The 21,952-nt window shown below is 43.7% G+C and overlaps 1 protein-coding gene across 1 annotated transcript in view; it reads right to left on the bottom strand.

The window, feature by feature from the left end:
• Window positions 1-1,591: 1,591 nt before the first annotated feature.
• slc7a11 (solute carrier family 7 member 11) overlaps window positions 1,592-21,952 on the bottom strand; it is a 20,451-nt gene continuing 90 nt past the window's right edge. Inside the window, exons 1-12 of the mRNA XM_072663309.1 lie at window positions 21,695-21,952; window positions 17,026-17,152; window positions 15,178-15,293; window positions 14,856-14,981; window positions 13,748-13,847; window positions 12,905-12,949; window positions 12,076-12,199; window positions 11,191-11,294; window positions 9,510-9,606; window positions 8,696-8,845; window positions 6,911-7,088; window positions 1,592-6,754 (exon numbers count right to left, since the gene is read on the bottom strand). The exon at window positions 21,695-21,952 is cut by the window's right edge and continues 90 nt beyond it. Of these exons, the coding sequence (XP_072519410.1) occupies window positions 6,699-6,754; window positions 6,911-7,088; window positions 8,696-8,845; window positions 9,510-9,606; window positions 11,191-11,294; window positions 12,076-12,199; window positions 12,905-12,949; window positions 13,748-13,847; window positions 14,856-14,981; window positions 15,178-15,293; window positions 17,026-17,152; window positions 21,695-21,938 (1,467 nt within the window). The 5' untranslated portion in view covers window positions 21,939-21,952 and the 3' untranslated portion in view covers window positions 1,592-6,698. The remainder of the gene's footprint in view (window positions 6,755-6,910; window positions 7,089-8,695; window positions 8,846-9,509; window positions 9,607-11,190; window positions 11,295-12,075; window positions 12,200-12,904; window positions 12,950-13,747; window positions 13,848-14,855; window positions 14,982-15,177; window positions 15,294-17,025; window positions 17,153-21,694) is intronic.

The following is a 21,952-nucleotide window of genomic DNA, read 5'->3' as shown; positions in this document are numbered from 1 at the left end:
CCAGGGTTATTTAGTCTTGAGAACCAGAGCTAGCTTGTCTGTGGAACCAGGGTTATTTAGTCTAGACAATCAGAGCTAGTTTGTCCATGGAACAAGGATTAGTTTGTTTAGGGAACCAGGACTAGTTAGTCTTGGAAACCAGGGCTAGTTAGTCTTGGGAACCAGGCCTAGTTCATATAGGGAACCAGGACTAGTTTGTCTGTAGAACAAGGATTAGTTTATCTAGGAAACCAGGACTAGTTAGTATTGGGAACCAGAGCTAGTTTGTCTAAAGAACCATGATTAGTTTGTCTAGGGAACCAGGACTAGTTAGTATTGGGAACCAGAGCTAGTTTGTCTAAAGAACCAGGGTTAGTTAGTCTAGAGGACCAGAGCTAGCTTGTCTGTGGAACAAGAATTAGTATGTCTATGGAACCAGGCCTAGTTAGTCTTGGGAACCAGGCCTAGTTAGTCTTGGGAACCAGGGCTAGTTTGTCTATGGAACCAGAGCTAGTTAGTCTTGGGAACCAGGCCTAGTTAGTCTTGGGAACCAGGACTAGTTTGTCTATGGAACCAGAGCTAGTTTGTCTATGGAACCAGAGCTAGTTAGTCTTGGGAACCAGGCCTAGTTAGTCTTGGGAACCAGGACTAGTTTGTCTATAGAACAGGGATTAGTTTGTCTAGGGAACCAGGACTAGTTAGTATTGGGAACCACAGCTAGTTTGTCTAAAGAACCAGGGTTAGTTAGTCTAGAGGACCAGAGCTAGCTTGTCTGTGGAACAAGAATTAGTATGCCTATGGAACCAGGCCTAGTTAGTCTTGGAAACCAGGGCTAGTTAGTCTTGGGGACCAGGGCTAGTTTGTCTATGGAACCAAAGCTAGTTTGTCTAAAGAACCAGGGTTAGTTAGTCTAGAGGACCAGAGCTAGCTTGTCTGTGGAACAAGAATTAGTATGTCTAGGGAACCAGGCCTAGTTGATCTAGGGAACCAGGCCTAGTTAGTCTTGGGAACCAGGGCTAGTTTGTCTACGGAACCAGAGCTAGTTTGTCTATGGAACCAGAGCTAGTTAGTCTTGGGAACCAGTGCTAGTTTGTCTACGGAACCAGAGCTAGTTTGTCTATGGAACCAGAGCTAGTTAGTCTTGGGAACCAGAGCTAGTTTGTCTATGGAACCAGAGCTAGTTAGTCTTGGGAACCAGGCCTAGTTTGTCTATAGAACAGGGATTAGTTTGTCTAGGGAACCAGGACTAGTTAGTATTGGGAACCAGAGCTAGTTTGTCTAAAGAACCAGGGTTAGTTAGTCTAGAGGACCAGAGCTAGCTTGTCTGTGGAATAAGAATTAGTATGTCTATGGAACCAGGCCTAGTTAGTCTTGGGAACCAGGCCTAGTTAGTCTTGGAAACCAGGGCTAGTTTGTCTATGAAACCAAAAACTACAAACTATGGCTTTGTATACAAAGGTATTCAAGAGGAGTCATGAAAAAAGCACAAAAATATGACAAGATCTGTTAGTAAAACACATTTAAATAGATTTATTTAGTAAAGTTGATAATAATAATATTTAGTATAAATAGAATCATCTATTCAATACAAGAATATCAAATACTGACAAAGAGTAAATTGAACAGTGACTAACACAGAGGTGTTAAACTCAGCTCTAAAGAGATTAGTGTATTTCCATCTCTAACACACCACATTCAACTCCCCTGAAGGTGTTGCTAATTAGCTGGTGGGTTGAAACAGGTGTGCTAAACGAGGTAGAGTGCTAAGCTCTATATTTAGGAGCTGGAGCATCACACCTCTGGACCAACACTTACAAAAACAGCTGTCTGCTGAAACGGTAGATATTAAAACAACAAAACAACAAAAATAACTCAAAAGAAGTCAACTGAAATTAAATATAAAGTCTTACATATGAGAAGCTATCGTTTGATGGAGTCTTCTTCTTTAATCAAACCATGTTAGAAAAAGATTGTACACATTGTATTTTTTTTAACCAAATCACTTTTTGTCATATTTAATATAATAAATTTGATTTTCAAACTTTTCATAATTTTCAACTTCCCTCAATAGAATAAAAACGTACTGGCAGTCAAAAAAAAAAAGTTCAGATGTTCAGATGTGTTGATCATGTGGTTTTTGAATGGACGTCCTAGTGACCATGCTCAAGTGTGGCTCAAACATGTGAACTGTAGTCTAGGTGGGTTCCAGATGGGCCGCATCGTTCCAGCCCACCTTAATTTAGACCCTGTATGCAGTGTATAACCCAGGTATGGCCCATGTTTAAACCCTACTGTCCAGATGTCCCATCACTGACCCTGGTGGGCATCCATATGTGAGGCCAACACAGAACTTGAGGACAAAACTCTCTAAATTCCCAGTTGGGCCAGTAGTGCTGGGCAGGTACTAGGTACCCAGTTTGCCTAATGGAAAAGCTAGGCAAAGTCCAGTAGAGTAGTGTAGGTACCATGTAATGGAAAAGCACCATAAGAGAGTAGGAGGACCTACAAAATGATACCAGTGTGTACCAGTATGTGTACCAGTAATCACTACAAAACATCTGGGCAATTCTTTTTGACTGCCAGTGTCTTTATCTACAGTAATAAAGGGAACACTGTATGGAATCATATCACATTTCTCAAAAAAACATGACCAAAAGTGATTAAGTAAAAAAAAAAAAAAACTCATAGCAAAACAATATATGAGATTATTCCAGAAAATATACAGTGTTCTACTGAGATCTACTCAAACTCTTAAAAAAGCAGCAGTGTTAATAATGTCAGTACCGCTTTGTCACCGTACAGAACAGAACAGACCAGACAGTGCAATAAAAACTACTTCATACAGCACTACCTCAGCAACAAACACATCTACTCAACAAATACACTTTACAAAAAGCTCTGGCTTACATTCACAAAATGTCACAACAGGACTTTGACTGCATACGAAAGATAGATATTAAAAAAGCTTGACGAGAGCCTTCCTTCGCTCGTTATTATTATTATTATTTTTTTTTACGTGTTCTGCATTTCATTCAAAATGAAATCACACATTCCCAAAGAATGAACGCTACAGTTCTGACTGTAATCAGACTCCTTTCAAGCAGCTGATGTGATACAGACATAGCCTGTGAAGTACGTCTCACTGTCGTTTCTCGCAGTGTCATTCCCTGCGATGACGCGAGTAGACTTGCTTTTCAGTGTTATGTGCAAATATCAACCTGATCTATGGTTGTTCTTAGTGTAAAAAAGCCCTCAAGCGGAATTGCTTTCTGAGGTATAAAAATAAACAAAAAAACAACAACAACAACAACAACAACAACAATGGCATAAATCGCTACAGTACACCACGCTGACCATCTGCTAGAAGGTCAGAAGTGGATGAAAGGTTGAGGTACAAACATACATACTGCCAGCAAAGAATGAAAAGTGTTCAGATTCTATGTTTAAATAAAAAGGTCAGACCTGTTCTTTGTGGCAATAAAACAACAACAAATTTGGGTTCCTTAAAATTTGAGTCGTCCTCGAACTGATCCTTGGGACTACAGAATTTTACTTTCAACAAAGAGAGCAGGATCAGTTGTGCACTCTCTGATTCTGGCTGCTGATGGCAACTATCTAGATCTTGCGACCCCAGGGCCGTAGTGCCAGTGAATTAGACCGCTGAGCTGCTTGGAGCCAATGTCTACATAACCTTAACTTGATCATGTACGACATTCAGGCATACAGCAACTAGAGGTGGAACATTCAGATCCAGCAAGTAAAAATCCCAGTTGATTTAGTTTCAACTGGGCAGAAATTCTGCAGCTTAGCTTTAGAATTTTCTTGAACGTTGTTGAATTTTCCTGAAAGTACAAATCAGCCCCAGGATTGTGTTCAAGCTGCCTGGGCAGCTCTACTGCAGCTTAGCTTAGAAAAGAAAAAATCTGCCCCAGGCAGCTGGAGCAAAATCATGGGGAGCATTTTTGCTATCTCAGCCTGAATTTGCCATCTCTGGGAGCAACAGTGTGGACTGTCTGAAGATCCTCGAGGACCAGTTTGCGAGTTATTGCCTTAAAGCAGTGGTTTCCAACCCTGGTCCAGGAGGAACCCCCTGTCCTGCACACCACCTTCAGCTCAGGAAGGACTGGTAATGAGCAGATTAGCTGGATCAGGGTAAACACTATGATGTGCAGAGCAGGGGGTCCTCCAGAATTCCACCAGAGTTGGGACCACTGCCTTGAAGAGCCTTTTAATAGATCTCAATCTGCTGCATCTTCAGCGTACAGCCACTCTTCTCAAGACAATCATTTATCAATTTCCAAAATAGATTAATTTAAGGTTTTCTTTTCTTTTCAAAGCATCAACATTGTCCATATTATGGCAGGATGCTACAGATGCAGCAGATATTCTATTGAAGCATACGTTGGAAAGTTCTTGGAAAGGAACCAAAACAACGACATTTCAACAGTACAGATCCAAAGAACCCTTCTGAAGCCCTCAGTTTTTTTTACAGTGCACATTTTAAGCTAGTGTAGGTCAATCTTCACAAACTGAGGCTAGCAGCTAGCACCATTTCCCCCCTTTGACCAGTTCTAACCCTCAACCAGCAATATGCAAATTTCTAAAATGCTTTTCTGTAACATTTCCGAGACAATTTGATTGTGCGTCATTAAAATGTTCATTTCGGTTATTTATGGTTGTAAAATGTTTCCATTAGACTTCTATAAAAAAGTTGAAATGACAGGAATATGCTGCTTTCTTCTGACTGCATGATATACATGCATGGGAAGAAGTACAGCAGTGGTTACTGGAGCTCTGCATCTCTGTAAAGTTCAGTTCCAACCCAAATCCAAAACTCTCGGCATGACCAGTGAATTCAATCCTGGCTGGTAAGAACATGGGGGAAAAAGTCCATGCAAAATTTTAAGTAGATACAAATTCTGTGTCAGTGCGCCCCCTGCTGTTCTGTAGATAAGAAAGGGAACAGCCCTTGGACTGCTGCTGTTGAAACACTCTGCACAGCTCAGGTTCAGTAATTCAACTTCGGCAGCCCTGTGGTGACCTGCATGGCGAGACATTTCACTGAAACCAAGCCCTGTTTGGATTAGTTCAGCTTACATAGCCTCGTCATTTACCATCAAAGCTTCCGCAATGATTTCCCGATCAAAACTGCAGGTATTTTGGACAGTAGGTGGAAATATACTGAAGGAAATAATCTTTCTGCTCAACCTATGTCTACATACATTTTGTTTTATAGAAATGGTCCCCTTTTTTCTCCCAATTTGGTATTTGGTGACCCACTGGTTTGTAGCTCCTGCTAGCACTAGCAATGCTCCCAATACTGGGAGGGTAAGGACTTAACACATTTGTCCTCTGATACATGCAAAGCCAGCCATCGCCTCTTTCCTGCCAGCCGATATGCTCAGAGGAAAGCCCAGGTCCCCAGCACCAGCTTACAGAGGCCTGTGCCAGCCAACATCACTACAAGAGTGATAAGGGCAAAGATCGCCATCTACCCACCCGGAGAGAGCACAGCCAATTGTGCTGTCTCAGACTCCGGCTGTTGATGGCAAAGCTTGGGATTCGAACTTGCGACCCTGCGCCATAGTGGCAGAGCATTACACTGCAGCCATTAAGACTTGGGAAATGTTCTGCACGGCTGGATGGAGGCTTGCAATCTACATCTTGACGCCTGTCATGTCTTATGTCTCATATTTTATAGCATCTTTGCAAAGTCAGCACAAACACATGACAAGAATTTGACTCATTTGTCCAGCAATCCCTTTGGGACCATGTGACTGACACAAAAAAATCCCAGGGAAACCCAGTGGATGTTCTGACATCTCTGACAGGACAGGCAGATGCGTTCAATTTCGTGTTGGAACTAAACATTACAGCATATATACACTATATGGACAAAAGTATTGGGACACCTGTACATTCATTGTTTCTTCTGAAAGGGTATTAAAAAGAGTTGATCCTGCTTTTGTTGGAGTAACTGTCTCTCTACTGTCCAGGTAAGAAGAAGGCTTCCTCCTAGACTTTGGAGGAGTATTGCTGTGAGGATTTGATTGCATTCACTTACAGTAAAAGAATGTTAGTGAGGTCAGGATGTTGGATGACTAACTCATCCTCAACTCCCCAACTCATCCCAAAAGTACTGGATGGAGCTCCACCATCCATCATTCCAGAGAACACAGTTCTTCCACTGCTCCACAGCTCAATGCTGGGGGGCTTTACACCCCTCTAGCACCACGCCTGGCATTATTAGGCAGCATGGTGGCAATAGGTTCATGTTTATCTGCTACGGACAGCTCTATATGATTTTGGCAATAATTCTCTGTACGTGTGAGCATTTGTACATCTGTGCAGCCTAAAGTAGCTGAATGCATTCATTAGAAGGGGTGTCCACAAACCTTTGGACATATATTGTATCTCTTAGCGAATACACTCCAAAAATACAATTTTGAGTTCCCAACAAAAGGTTAGAAAGAGGAAGGTGAATGCAAATTATAGATGTGTGTAAGAACAGCGAGAGTGGAAGTGTTTTCCTGGATGGGTTGTGAAAGGTCTCTCTCATTCTCTCTCATGGAGCGAGGGAGCGAGAGCAGGTCGCTCAGGGGAGTGTGTTCTAGAAAACATAAAAGAGGATGGAAAATGAGAGAGGGATGAAGGGAGCATGTTCTATAAAAGAGCGAGGATTGAAAGGGGGAACGAGGGATGAGGGGAGTCAGGAAGGGTCAGTTCTCAGCAGGAACCACCTCCAGGATGATCTGCAGCGATCTGTTCACCCAGTCTGCAAAATAAAGCCCAAACATATACAGTATTAGACATCTCCTCCATACTGACCGTCTCAACCTCAAAACACTGTCAGACTGGACAATACAGGCAGGCTGTGTTTGTTAGACTACATAAGTTCATGGAGAATTTTAGGACGGTTATCGTCACAGACCTGAGAATCTCTGGAACCACTTGGGTCTCTTGTCGAAGACGATTAAAATGTAGTAGGCCGGGATTCCCGTGAGCGAGATGGCAAATCCGATGCCGGTGTTGACCGGGTCAGAGTACAGTGAGAGGAAGACCATGAAGAAGCTTGTGAAGGAGAAAACAGCTGGGATGAAGATCGGGACCTGGAGGAGAAGGTAACATCGCAATCAGATCAGCATCACAACAGTCCTGGCATTTTTTCACCCCAATTTAGCTGAGAAAATAAACCGACCCACTCACTACGACTCTAGGACTAGGACTCCCTTTTGCTTCCTCCTGACATTAGGATTAAACAGGCACCTGTGCCGACCAGCATCACAATGGGACTGATAAGGGCAGAGAGCGCCATCTACCCACCCAGAGAGAGCATGGCCTATTGTGCTCTCTCAGTCTCTGGCTGCTGATGGCGAAGCAGCATGGATTCAGGATTCAAACTCGTGATCTTTGAACCACTCGGCGCCTCGTTCCCACATTTGAACATAGCTGTTCTTATGTTGGGTCTGAATGCCATCATGAATGGACCAATAGAAATGCTCCAACATTCTACAACTCTACAACAAAATTAATACATTTTCAGGGCCCCTGTCAGTAACAGGTCCTTAGACTCATCCTACCTCCCTGCAAACAGTGCCCCTGCCTCTTACCTGTGCCTGGCATTATTAGGCAGCATGGTGGCAACTGGTTCAGGTTTATCTGCTCCAGAGAGTCTTATTCTACTGGCAGTACTTCTCTCCTGGGACTAGACAAGCTGTTTGATTGGATTTGCATATCTGTGTCAGTGAAACTTAAAGTAGCTGAAAGCATTCATTGGGAGGGGTGTCCACAAACTTTTGGACCAGGAGTATTTACAGCCCAGCGCCTAGTTTATGTAATCAGTTCTTCATTAAAGTAAGTCAGGTGACCCGAACAAATCCATAGATCAGCATCTTAGCAATGTTGCTAAACAAGATATTGGGGTGTCTACTGTTTCTACATTCACAGCAACTATACTGACTGTCTGAAACTTTGGCACAGTGCCTATGGATATCATTAAGAGTATGAAGACGTACTGGTCAGGGGTTAAGTTGTACAACTGATTGTGCAGCACTGGAGTGCGGGGCAGTGAACTATGCTGGAGTGTTGTGTTGATTTGCTACAACTAATTCAAGTCCACTCATTTCTCTCATCACAGAACTATAGATCTTCACCAATCAGCCATAACATTAGTACCACATCAGCAACATCTACCAACATCAGCACCTTCATCCATAGATAAGATGTGGATTTAAGCAGCAAGTCAGTTCATGGAAGCAAGCACAAGGATCTGAGCTAAAAATTGTTATGGCTAGACGACTGGGTCAGAACATCTCCAAAACATTGGGCAGGTCTTGTGGGGTGTTGCTGCCTACCTACCAAAAGTGGTCCGAGAAGGACAAGCGGTGAACTGGCGACACTGTGGCTCACTGAGGCTAGTCTTGGTGATAGATACCTCAGACGCCTTCAGAGGTCCTGTGGAGTCCATTCCTTGAATGGTCAGATCTGGGGGACCTACTCAAGGAGGACCTACTCAAGGGGGACCTACTCAATATTAGGAAGGTGGTACTAATGTTGTGGCTGATCAGTGTATTGCTTACAATGTAAAACTCTACCCCGGCGCTATAGAGGAGCTCTTGATTAGATGGTTGGTTCTGCAGCACTTGTGGTAGAACCCAGAGTAGGCTGTACCACTCACTGCTATGAGTGTAGATAGATCCACGTCAGGTCATGTTACCTTGAAGGGACGGGGCATGTCGGGGCGTGTGTAGCGCAGGTAGATGAGCCCCACCACAGCCACCCCGATGAAGAGCCAACGGAGAAAGCTCATGAAGTTCAGCAAGCTGTAGATGTCCCCCAGAAACAGGATGAGTAGAGTGACGGGATACTGCAGGGAAGGAGGTACAAATCCGTTAGCACTCATTTCTATATGAAGACAAATGTCCAAAAGTATTCAGACACCTCTTTTAATTCAGCTGCTTTAAGGTGCAGCCATCACCATCGACTAATCATCCTACATCAGAACCTGATCTCACTGATGCCTCATGGCTGAATGCAATAAAACCCTCACAACAAAATTCCAATATTCCAGTGCAATCTGGCGCAAAGCCTTTCCAGAAGAGTAAAGACTGTCACTGCGGCAAAGTGAGGTGTCCACAAACTTTTGGACAGGGAATATGCCCCTCAGTAGCTCAATCGTTAACCTGCTTAAATAAACCTCTACATTATGTTCCTTTGTGGAAGAACGTCTTGCTTGGGTCTTGATCCCTTGGAAGTGGTCAGCACCTACCAAAAGTGCTCCAAGGAAGGTCAACCAAGGATCATGGACACCCAAGGTTCACTGATGCTCATGGAGGTCCCACCTCACAACTTACAGGACTGCTAAATTCCTAAAGTTCCAGATATCACAGGACACCTTCAGAGGTCTTGTGGTGTTCGTGCCTCGGCAGGTCAGAGCTGTTTTTGCTGAACAAGGGGGAACCTATATATAAAATCAGGCAGGTGGTTTTAATGTTATGGCTGATCTGTGTATGTGCATCTTCCTGACTTACCAGTACAATCACAGCTGCTATCGGTGTGTGCCGGCGGACGTGAATCATTGACAGAACCTCAGGAAGTTGGCCTTCTCGAGACGCTACAAAGAACATCCTGTAAAAGAATGAAGGGTTTTATGAGGGAGCAGACGCTGAGAAATGAGCAGTGGTTCAGCAGTGGCTGGAATAATGAAAAACATCAGCCTGTTGGGCTCTAATAGACGTGTCTGAAGCAAAGCTCACAGTAGCTGACATTTACATGCAACATGTATTTTTCTCTAAGACTCTGTTCGTCACCGTCAGTCTGAAAGAACTGTGTATGGCCAGCAATTTGTGGACAACAAAGCAGGTGTTACACTGAGAAAAACACCCAATAACAGAATAACAAGCAGCTATGCACTGGTGAAATTCAGCATTTGGGACAGCATGAACATGTACACAACATAGAATCACAATTTAAAAAAAATAATTAATGAATATCAAATGATTCTAATAATAATAATATTGTTGCATTCTGTTTTTAAACCTCTCTGCTCCAGGGGGCGCTGTAGGATGGCTGTTCCTGCATTCTGACTCTGGCCTTCTAAGCCAGGATATGCAAAAAGAAGACTGTAGAACCGAGATTGTACTGTGCAAGCGTATCTAACTATAAAGGCACATTATTATTTTTTTTAATAATAATAATAATAATAATAATAACAATAATAAAGCCATCATTAAAGAACTCTTTAACTGCAAAGATCGTTAATTATCTATGAATTCAACAGTCAGTCAACAGTTTTAGCATCTACATACAATCTATTAAGGACCATCAAAATAAATGTGACCCAATGACAAAAATACACACTATATGGACAAAAGTATTGGGACACCTGCTCATTTACTGTTTCTTAAGGAATCGAGGGTATTAAAAAAGAGTAATGGTCTCTGCTTTCCACTGAAAAAAGTACTGCTGTAATGATTTGATTGCATTCAGTGACTGCTTGCTTATGATTACTCAGGTTTGTTAATAGTAGAGCGAAGGGATGCCAGTGTTTTCCATGTCTGTGCTACCTTCTGGCTCTGTTTTTAAATAGGCTGTTCTGTCAGATCTGCCAGAGTCGTTAGCCACACTCTGATAATCAGAACTAATCTTTTCAATGACTGCCCACCTGTCTGACATGGCAATGGTGAACATTTGCTCCTCACCAGCTTAGCAGCTGCTGTTTTTCACTTTTTAAAGGGTCAGATATCTGACCGTCTGTTTTCATGTTCAACTGTAAAATAGCTCCACACTGCAGACGCTAAACTCTTTCATTTACCTTCTGAGAACATACTCACTTACAAGATGGAGCTACTAACAACGTGGTTAAAACAAAGAATCAGTTCTGGATTGGGATTCAAATTAATTCAAAAGTTAAATTACATTTTTAAAATTAAATTCTACCAATTTTAGTCCTTTCCGACACATGTAAAGCCAGCCACTGCCTCTTAGAACCACCAACCATGGTGATGTCAACCCACCCCTGAGTGAGCAAGGCCAATTGTGCTCTCTCAGGCTCCGGCTGCTGATGGCAAGCAGTATGACCTGGGATTTGCTGGGTCCCAGCAATCCTCGCATTATAGTGGCAGCCCCCCTCGATCCCTCAAAATATGCCACTGGATCTGATCGGGACATCCCTACATTTTAAGATCGCTAAGCAGATCGTGCCTTGCTCACCTGGAGATGGCAAACAGACATCCATTCATGGAGCCGAAGCAGGAAAGGGCTACAAATATCGGAACTGCCATGGAGAAGTTCCCCATCAGCTTCTCTGCAAAAGTCTAGGGGGGAATGAAAGAGAGAGAGAGAGAGAGAGAGAGAGAGAGAGAGAGAGAGAGAGAGAAAGAGAGGTGAAAACATTTGTTTAAACAAATAAGAACACAACATTGATCTTTCATTTTCTTCTATTCTGAGTGCTGTTTGTGTTTATGAATAATAGGTGCGGTAAAAAGGCCTCATCTTCCCCATCAGAGCGAACGTGTGGAGTGACAGGCGGAGAGCAACAGGGCATAAATGAGTGCATTACGCGGGTCTAATGGGATGAGAAAGCTTTTAGAGCATCTCCGAGCCTTGCTGGAGATCTACGCTAACACTAACCCACACATACGCACTTTCAGATACACACACACACACACAAGCAGACGAACACAGGCTCTGCGCTGCTGTCAGTTGGAGTGAGAGATATATGATTACTGCTGCAAAGAAACAGACAGACATTAAGAATAAACGCCTCGATGAAATTACATTTACTTTTCCCCAGAAACAAGGTGTGGGCTATTACAGTCATTAATGGCGGGTGTAGAGCATGATTTTAAGGTGCTGGAGACTTTTATTATAGACGTGACTGCCTCTCCTCACACACACACACACCTGGGGAGAAGGGATAATGGTGTGTGAGATGCACAGGCAGCTGCCTGATTACAGTGATCAGACTTTGTTCAAGCGAAATCAACTAACGTGTTTACTGGTCAGACCTGGGGCGCAAACAAACCGCTGCAAATGATAAATAGGCATCAGGTTTAGAACTCCGTTATTAAATGACGGTCAGATTCCCAGACTCACCACAGCAACGGCACGTGAGGCCAGTAGATCGGCTGCTGACATTACTGTGTAGTAGGCCACGTTGGTCAGAGTGTAGCACACAGTTACAATCACCATGGAGATGCAGATGGCCAAAGGGACGTTTCTGGAAAACATGGCAGAAAGTTGTGGTACGCTGCATAGCCAAATGTTTGTGGACACCCCTTTGGAGTAGTGGATACAGTTGCATCAGTACTGGAATTGTTGGCATGGACTGTAGAACCAGATCTGCAGAGCACTGGAGGGCCTGTGCAGTGCCAAGTGCGGGCTAGAGAGGTACCATGTCTTCTTCTATCCCTGAGAATCAGCAGGCTGTTGCTGTTTCTGAAGCCCTTATGGTACACTGTATGCCCAAAAGTTTGTGGACACCCATTTGTATTAGTGGATACAGTTGCATTAAAACATGCATTGCTACACTAAGGAGAACATCCATAAGAGAACACGGCCTGTAGAAGCAGATGCACTGTAGGACCTGCACTTGAGCCCAAGACGTCCAGTGCCAAGTGTGGGATGGAGGGGTGCCATGTCTTTATACCTGAGAATTCAGCAGGCTGTTGCTGTTACTGCGCCCCTTATTGTATACTGTATGGTAAAAAGTATGTGGACACCCCTTCTTATTTTTGCAGTTCAAAACTGGCATTGCTACACTAACCCCACCTCATCCCCAACTCCCCAGCTCATCCCAAAAGTATTGGATGGAGCACCATCCATCATTCCAGAGAGCTCAGCTCAATGCTGGGGGGCTTTGTACCCCTCTAGTTCACACCTGGCATTAGGCAGCATGGTGCTAAGTTGCAAAGACTCTACTTACCTCTCAGGATTTTCCACCTCCTCCGTCACAAAATTCAAGTAAAACCTGTAAACAAAGACAGACTCTGTTATCTTTGTTAGTTAAGCATCGGCGCATTCTTCCATCCATACGTCTTCATATCCACTACTTCTTGACCAGAGGTCAGTCCAGAGCCAACCTGCAATTATTTTCCACAAGACATTAATACCCTCTGGTCAGGGCACCAGTCCTGCCTTGCCCCCAACTGCACAATTTAGCCTGGCCGAACTGTCCACAATGTTGTCAAATCTGCGTAGTAGAGACTATTGGCTGAGCCAGACTTCCCTTACTCATTTGATAGACCTGAGTGTCTCAGACCGCCTTCATTGAGCTTCCAGCGCAGAAGCAGAGTGTATTTCCCCCTGGATTCCCAGTTTGTCCAGTAAGTGGACGCTCCGAAAGTAAAAGTGCGTCTCATCAGTTCCACTACAGATCAGCTCATGTAATGAACAGAAGGGGCGCCATGAAGGTACTGCAGGCGCCTGGTCTCTTCCAGCCTCCTGCTATATGCAGCCCCGCCTTCTTATGATATAGCAGAACATAAAAATGGGCCGATATCAGCACAAGGAGAACTAACTACTAAAATTTAGAGACACTGGAGATGGAAAGACAGTGGAAATGGGCTGAGTTTTGTCATTGAAACAAATGGAGATGGGCGGAGCTACACATCATACTGCAGCCATCCAGCAGAGGTGCTAGACCTGTGGTTGCCTCAGTTTTGAGAGTCGTTGCGCTGTCCATGTTTCCTACAGTCATTTCCTGACATACTTGACTCAATCTACTAAGGTCAAGGTCAAAAGTGACCTCTGTTGTTACTGAACTCACCATCCAGCATAGGCGTACATCCCTGAGTAGAAGGCGAGAGGCAGTCCGGTCAGCTGGACCGAGTCCACTTGAAAGGCATTCTGGAAGTTTTTGGTCTCTCCTAAAGGAAAGAGAAATCAGGGGTGTGTCAATAGCAGCTCTCATGGCTGAGCGACGAGTCGGATTGAGGGATTCAGATGAATGAGTTGTCAGGTTTCAGTGACACTGTGTTGGATTCTTCTTTTGATTGGCTGTCAGGGACTGGATGACTACAGTAAAGATGACAGGCCTGGTTCTGATTTAAAGTACAAATGCCTGTCAATCATCAAAGGTAAAAGGGTGAACTTATACAAGTGCTTCCTCTCCTCAAGCTTTACGGGACGAGTTCCCTTTCGTGGTTTGACGGCTTAATTAATGCTTGGCAAAGCGAACTCTCTGTTTGGCTGTCATCGGAATGTTGCCAATCCTGGACTTCCCGCCCCTTTTTGGTGCTTTCCTAGCTAAAACACACCTGATTGGCTATTTAACCCATAGAATTTGAGAGTGATCAGATGTAATTCACCCTGGATTTTAAAAAAGGGAGTGATTAAACTGCGCCAAATAACTGTCCACTATACAACAAAAGTATTGGGACACCTGCTTGTTTATTCTTTCTTCTGAAATCAAGGGTATTAATCACCTGTGACACCATAAGAATCACCTACCGACAACCAACTGGCACACCATAGCAACCAGATAGCAACCCCAGAGAAACCACCTTGAAGACGATAGCAACAACCTAAAACACCATAGCATCTACCTAGCAACACTATAGCAACCTCATAGAATGCCATAGCAACCACCTAGCATCCCCATAGCAACCACATGAGAGACCTAGGCAACTACCTAGTAACCCATTAGCAACCACCTGGGATGTTACAGCAACCATTTGGAACGCCAAAGCAACCACATAGCAACCATCTGGGACACTATAGCAAACGCCTAGCAACCCCAGCATAGCGACCATGCAGCATCAAGATTTTATGCCTGATTCTGAGTTTGATTGGTCCAGACCAAAAAAGGTACTAGCTGCGAAAAGTCCCTAAAAATGTTCCAAAACTGAGAACCACTGGTCTAAGATGACCTTTACCTTTAAACAGCTGGTACATTCCAGGGACAATGATGATGGCGATGGCCAGCAGCTTACTGAATGTGAGGAAGATCTGCAGCCTGGCGGTCCAGCTCACGCTCATGCTGTTAATGTACATCACTGTGGCTGCAAAGAAAAGGAGTCCCACGTTAACCGTCAGTGTCGGTGGAGTCACACAAGTACACAGTGTAGCAGTGGAAGAATGAGGGTGCTGATCCTACGGGCAGGAAACTGGCCAAAGGTCAAGTCACCTGTTTTTCTTATATGTTATAAATTTAACACATGATGTCATTAGAAAGTTCATGAAGAAGGGCAGTCTTACTGATTCCGATTGCTGTGGTCAGCTTGATAGCGAGCTCAGGCACTCCGCATGGCATAAAGATCGGCTCCAGAATGTAGCGGGCAAACGCCAGAGAAATCACAGCCACTCCAGCAGGCCTAAAATGAAACCAGTAAAATCAAGAAAGATTATTATTAGTATTATTATTGTTATTTATTTTAATTAATTATTCATTTATTGTATGTTTTTATTACATGTAAATGTTATTTGTGTATTTAAAATGTAATAATAAGGCTTTTTTTCTTTAATTTAGTTTTGTCAAATTTTCCCTTTTTTTTCCATTAGACCCCTGAGCACATCGGATACATCGCTATTTTGCAACGATAAATTACATGTAAAATAAAATATATGTTCAAATAATTATAGTGATGAAATAATCATATATATTTTTATTATAATTATAATAATGTAATTTCATACATTGATTTTTTTTACTATTATATTGTTGCTGTTACAGAAACATCATTTCATAAATACACAAACAACTAATGTATAAATACTTAATAATAACTTTAATTGTATTTCATTCAGAATATATAATGCAGGATAAGAATAAAGAAAATATATTTATACAATATGTATTGTAATAGAAAATATTAATAAATTATTATGGTTTTATGTTGTTTTATTATAAATATCATATCACTATTAATAATTATCATGCAGCTATACTGTTTACTGCTGCTGTTGTTCTGATGGTTGATGTATGCTTTGATATTTAGAGAGAACTGTGTGTGTGGGAGGGGGGGGGTGGAAATCCTGTTTCGTGAAATATAATTTTATGTAAATATGTTTCAGAATTCTGGAACTGTGCCAGTCTGGTGTTTTTGGCACCCTCTAGCAAGGTACTACCGAATACAAGGACGTGTTCTTAGTTTAGGTGATTTCCCATAGCTATGAATATGAGTCTGGGGTTTGACTGTGTGGTGGAAGACCTCTGCTGGGATTCTTTGATGGCTGGTGTGTGGAATAGCACTACAAAGCAGGGCGTTATACTAATGATAACACTTCTAACTCCGACATAAAGAAGCATTAGGTAGCAGTTTCTCCTCTGAAATACTATCGACACTATTGTTGCTATTCTGGTCTCGGCACGCCTCGGTCCACATGTTTCTTTGCGTTCGGTGATGGTTTTGTATCTCTCAGCTTGTCCAGAAATGTAGGGGTCCAGAAATGGCTCAGCGGTTGGAGCTTTGGGATGTTGATGACAGGGTTATGGGTTCGATACCCAGGCTCAGCAGGCTGCCACTGTTGGATGTGGCATGGCTATGTCAATGCAAAGTAGCAGGGTTCAAGTGCAACCAGTTTGCTGCCACAATCCTGGAAGCAAACATTCAAATTTTTGCGTCCTTTCCCGTAAACTGACACCCGGTTCTGACCTCAGCTGCCAAGGCTTAAGGTATTGTGACCGACAGCTCTGCAGTGGGTTGTCTAACCTTGCCCCTATAATACAGTATATGATTCTACCTCATGTAAGTTAACTTTTTCACTCCTTAAAAATGGCAGTAAAGGTAAACTTGGGAAGCTGTTGTTGTTGGATGCCGCCAGAGCCCGGTCCTGATCCTACTATGCGTGAGAGGTTCATGCAATGAAATCTGCAGAAAATCCTCTTCGCCGTTTGGGACAGAGCCGAATTTACTGTGCTTGCTCCAGTGCTCCTAACATAAGCCTCTTCATTTCAGCAGCTCATCCACATGGTTACCACATCCTGGCTGAGATCTTTGTGGATGTTTGGATGTGTGTGTGTGTGTGTGTGTGTGTGTGTGTGTTTACTCTCGCCCTAGCTGCTGGGTGAGGCTGAATGTGGAGGGACAGTGAAGCTTTACTGACCTTATGGCGATGATGTCCGCCCACAGCTGCACGAAAGCCACCTGTGGACCGAAGGCCTCCAGAATGTATGTGTAGTGACCACCAGACTTCTTAATGCAGGTACCCAGCTCAGCATAGGACAGAGCACCTGGGGTGGGGGTAGAGGGGTTAAAACGTTAGAAAGAGCTGATCTGATCTGACCTTACACTCTATTGACTTAAGGTCAGGATATTAGACGATCACCCCCAACAGATTGGAGCTCCATCCACAGTTCTTCCACTGCTCCACAGCTCAATGCTAAGGGGCTTTATACCCACCTATAGCCCACGCCTGGCATTGAGCATCATGGTGCCAATAGGTCCATGTTGCCTGGATAAATAATTGTTGTTACGAGTCAAAGAACCTTGCTCTAGTACTACAATACCACCCAAAAGTTTGGACACACCTGGTTGAATGTGTGTTGATGATCATCTTAAAAACATTAGGCCCAAATGCTGAGCTGAACGTATAGTTCTGTTTTTTAAAAAGAGAACACTGCGGACACATGGGTATAGTTAGCATGCTGTAGGCCTTGTAGGACCCTGGCAGTGTGTATATGTGTGTGTGTGAGGGTGGAAATACCTCTGAAGCCAAGTAGCTACAGTATGTAAATGTACATTAATACCCTTAACAGTCTCTATTCCATCCTTTCAGTTCAACCTAGTTCAACCTGGGCCTCAATTAACTCAACTTAGACTACACATGTATCCAAACTTTTGACTGGTACTTTGTACAGAAGCATACTTGCTGAAAGGATCGTGGTGTCTTATGGAGATACACTTTGCAGTCCCGATTCTGCATAAATACCAGTACTGCAGCAGACTGTGGTTTAATAACCAGTGTGTGGGTGAGCGGAACCCAGTTGCTCAACGGCATTTCCCTCAAACTGGTTGAGCTACTACTGCCAGCCCAGGTATTTACACCCACAGGACACATTCAACACTGTCAAATGTGATGACACTGCTGGTTAATTAGCACTTTAGATCAGGTCATTAGGGATGAATCTGCAAAAAAAAAAAAAAATAGATTCTGGACCTCCAAGAATGCCGCCAGACTCCCTTGATGAACAATGTGCTTTTTTATTCCATAGACAATGAGATGTTTGTTCTAAACAATGTTTTGTAACAGCGAACAAATAATCTTTAATCCCAGAATCTCATCTGACATGTGAAGCTAGCACGAGACAGTTTGACATGGCGTGAGGAGGTCATCCAGCTCCTGCTTGATGGTTCTATCTCCACCACCACCACCACCAGATTCCTCAGAATTGGTTTTATTTGTAGATGTGAATTAATGGACCCTAGCCCTGCACTCTTCTACAAAGATGCCACTAGGGGGTTCTCTCTCTTTAAGCTCTAGAGATCAAGGAATCTCCCAAATCTGGGTCAGCACGTCTCCAAAACAGGTGTTCCTGGTATGCAGTGGTCAATTCCTACCAAAAGTGCTCCAAGGAAGGACAACTGGTGAACCAGCGACAGGGTCATGGGTGCCCAAGGCTCACTCAAGCTCATGGAGGTCCCATCTCACAACTTACAGGACTTAAAGGATCTGCTGCTAATGTCCATACCTCGCCAGATCAGAGCTGTTTTGGTGGCATGAAGAGGACCTAAATAATATTAGCCAGGTGGTTTTAATGTTGTGGCTGATGGTGATGATCACATGACGATCACATGGTTCTATTCTTTTAAACAGTTCAGATTCTTGGTAGGCCCAGTTTTCAACTTCAGAGTCCTAGCTATAAGACCCCCGTCCACACTCTAGTCCTCTGATGTATAACCGTGATGTTGTTTCTGAAGGATGGCGGTAGCAGATCGGGCCGAGAGTGAATATTGCAGCCTGAAATTCTTGCGTTCTTCAAAGCTTGCAGGCGGCAGCGCACAAAAGAGTGCTGACAAGTGTGAAATGACTTCTGACACACACATGAATACACACACAGTTAAACAATACTGCTCTGACACACAAATGAATTCATGCCCTGTACACACAGCCATCAACCTCCACAGCCTTGGTTCTGTTAAGAAAATAACTGCCAAGACAGTACAAATCTCTGTTTCTTTCTTTTTGTCATGCACACACACACACACACACACACACTCATTCACACTGACACACACTCACACTCACATGTTTGGCCTTGGGACATTGGGACATCTACTAGACTCTCAAATTCTCTGATTTCAGAGGCATTCTAAATATAAGGCATATTAGCACAGTGTGACTATGAGCAGAACATTTACATTACAACCTCAGAGACTCAACTTAAACTCAAACCTTAGGGATTCCAGACTTGACTCAGACTCGAACCCCAGACACTCAAGACTTGACTCAAGTTCAAACCTGACACTTAAGATGTACACAAATTCAACTCTAATCTAAAAGACTTAGGACTGCATTCAAACTCAAATCTTAGGGATATAAGACTTGACTCAGACTTAAACTTCTTACACCTAAGACCTGGCTAAGGCCCATCCCTCAGACACTCAAGACTTGATTCAGACTCAGACTTTTGAGACTCAAGACTTGACTCAGGCTTGTCCCTCAGAGACTCAGACTCGAACATGAGACTCAGAAAAGAACTCAAACTCAATCCTTAAGGATTCAAGGCTTGACTCAGACTCAAATCTAAAACTCCAAACTTAACTCAAACTCAAACCTAAGGGAAGACTTGACTCAGACTTTTGAGATCCAAGACTTGACTCAGGCTTGTCCCTCAGAGACTCAGACTCGAACATGAGACTCAGAAAAGAACTCAGACTCAACCCTTAGGGATTCAAGGCTTGACTCAGACTCAAATCTAAAAATCAGAACATAACTCAAAACATGAGGACCTGACAGGAAAGAAAATGGATAGGGAAATAAAGGTGAACACTACCTGCCACTGGATGAAAGCAAACAACAGCACCTGCTGTTAGGGGTGGGGAAGGTATGACTGCATGTCCTGTGGTTGTTATCAGTCCTGGCCTTATTTATTTATATATTTATCTCGCAAGCACAACATGACAATGGAATGAACTTTTACACTGATGATTCAGACTCTCTCACAGCCCACTTCACATCCACTTCAGCAGTAAAGTACGCTATATGGACAAAAGTATTGGGACACCTGCTCATTCATTGTTTCTTCTGAAGTCAAGGATATTAAAAAGAGTCAATCCTGCTTTTGTTGGAGTAACCGTCTCAGGCAGGAAGGCTTTCTACTGCATTTTGAAGAACATTGCTGTGAGAATTTGATTGCATTCAGCCACAAGACAAGACAAGACAAAATCAGTGACCTGAATCAGTTGCCAGCAATTTGGTCTCTTTTTACTTACAGAAATAGGGGCCTGGTCTTGTGTGACTGGAAATTACTGCACAGCAGCGCTGCAAAGATGACCCGGAGAGAAGTCATGGGGTCAGAACTAACTTATCTCCACATGACTAGCTGTGTGTGTGTAGCTGAATGCATTAGAATTATTAGAAGCGGTGTCCACAAACATTTGGACAGTGTGTCACAGGGGTCAAATGGTCATGTTAAATCTTGCTGTTTAGCCTTTTTACTATTTAAAAGCTTTGATTAGCACTGGTTAATCTCTACATGCAGCAAAACCAGCACCACCAAGTAGCACCAGCACAGATCCACAGTCTCTCTAGTTAAAATGCAGCAAGAGGTGGAGGGAGGCCAAGGCCTGTTCAGTCTCTCCCAGCCTCTAGGCCCGTTCCTGCCGAAAGAACATTAAACAAACAGGGGAAACAATGAGACCCGAGTCGGATTAAATGAACGGGAGGGAGACGGGGGTCCTGCCCTCTCTTAAAGCACCTGCTTCTCTCACGCTGTGTGGCGCAATGTGTGGAACTAAGTTAATGAGTTCATGTTACGGAAGTAGCAGCGACAGTTTTGTCGACACACATACATACACACACACACACACACCACGTGCCGGCTTTTCAAGCGCAGACACAGCCCCGCTCTGCGCCTGCCTGCTGCTCTTCATTCATTAGAGGGGACAGCTCGAATTACGCACGAGTGAGGAGTGTGAGGTTAGGCTGTTTGGGTGTTACTGTACAATAAGACGCTGACGCTGTTCGTGCTGCTGAGTGTCCGGCCATGGGCCAATGACACCTGAGGTATGAGTCAGCAAAAAGAACAAGCGTGTGTGTCAGTGTGTTTGCGAAAGGCTGTGTGTATGTATGTGTATGGATATGTGTGTATAACTGCATGCATGCATATGCTTATGTCTATATATGTCCATCAGCTCCACTTCCAATATAGGACCCCACAGGACTGACCACCACGGAGCAGGTAGGTAGTATTCGGGTGGTGGGTCATTCTCAGCAGTTGAGAACAGTCCAGCAACCAGGACTATCTGGCCTACAGCATCCTGTGTGACTCCAGCAGCACTGCTGTGTCTGCTCATTCTCTCTTTTATGCCACCAGCGCAACACACACTACTAACACACACACACACACACACTCACCACCACCATGTCAGTCAGTGTCACTGCAGTGCTGAGAATGCTGACCCACCACCCAAATACTACTACAGTCTGCTCTGTGGTGGTCAGTCCTGGGGAGTCCTGACCATTGAAGAACAGACAGGGTGAAATGAGGCTAAGTAACAAAGTGTGCACATGATGGAGACAGTGTGGAAGTGTGTGTGTATGTAGCACTTACCGAATAAAGACAGGACCCCACAGGCGACCCACACCACCAGTGACATTCCCACGCTTCCAGAATTTTTCAGGATGCCCTTAGGAGAGATGAAGATTCCCGCTCCGATGATGGTGCCGATGATGATGGAGATTCCTCTCAGCAGAGTGACCTTTTTCCTCAGTGTCACTTTACCTGCGGGGTCACACGCGGCCTGGACGCCCCGGTCGGCTTTGGTATGGCCATTCTGAGCTGCTCTTTTGCCCATTTTAAAAAACTCTC

The sequence above is a fragment of the Salminus brasiliensis genome, chromosome 19 (assembly GCF_030463535.1).
Source record: "Salminus brasiliensis chromosome 19, fSalBra1.hap2, whole genome shotgun sequence".
In the NCBI taxonomy this organism is placed as follows: Eukaryota; Metazoa; Chordata; class Actinopteri; order Characiformes; family Bryconidae; genus Salminus; species Salminus brasiliensis.
Note: the sequence above shows the minus strand (reverse complement) of the source record. Positions and strands in the feature narration are given on the sequence as shown.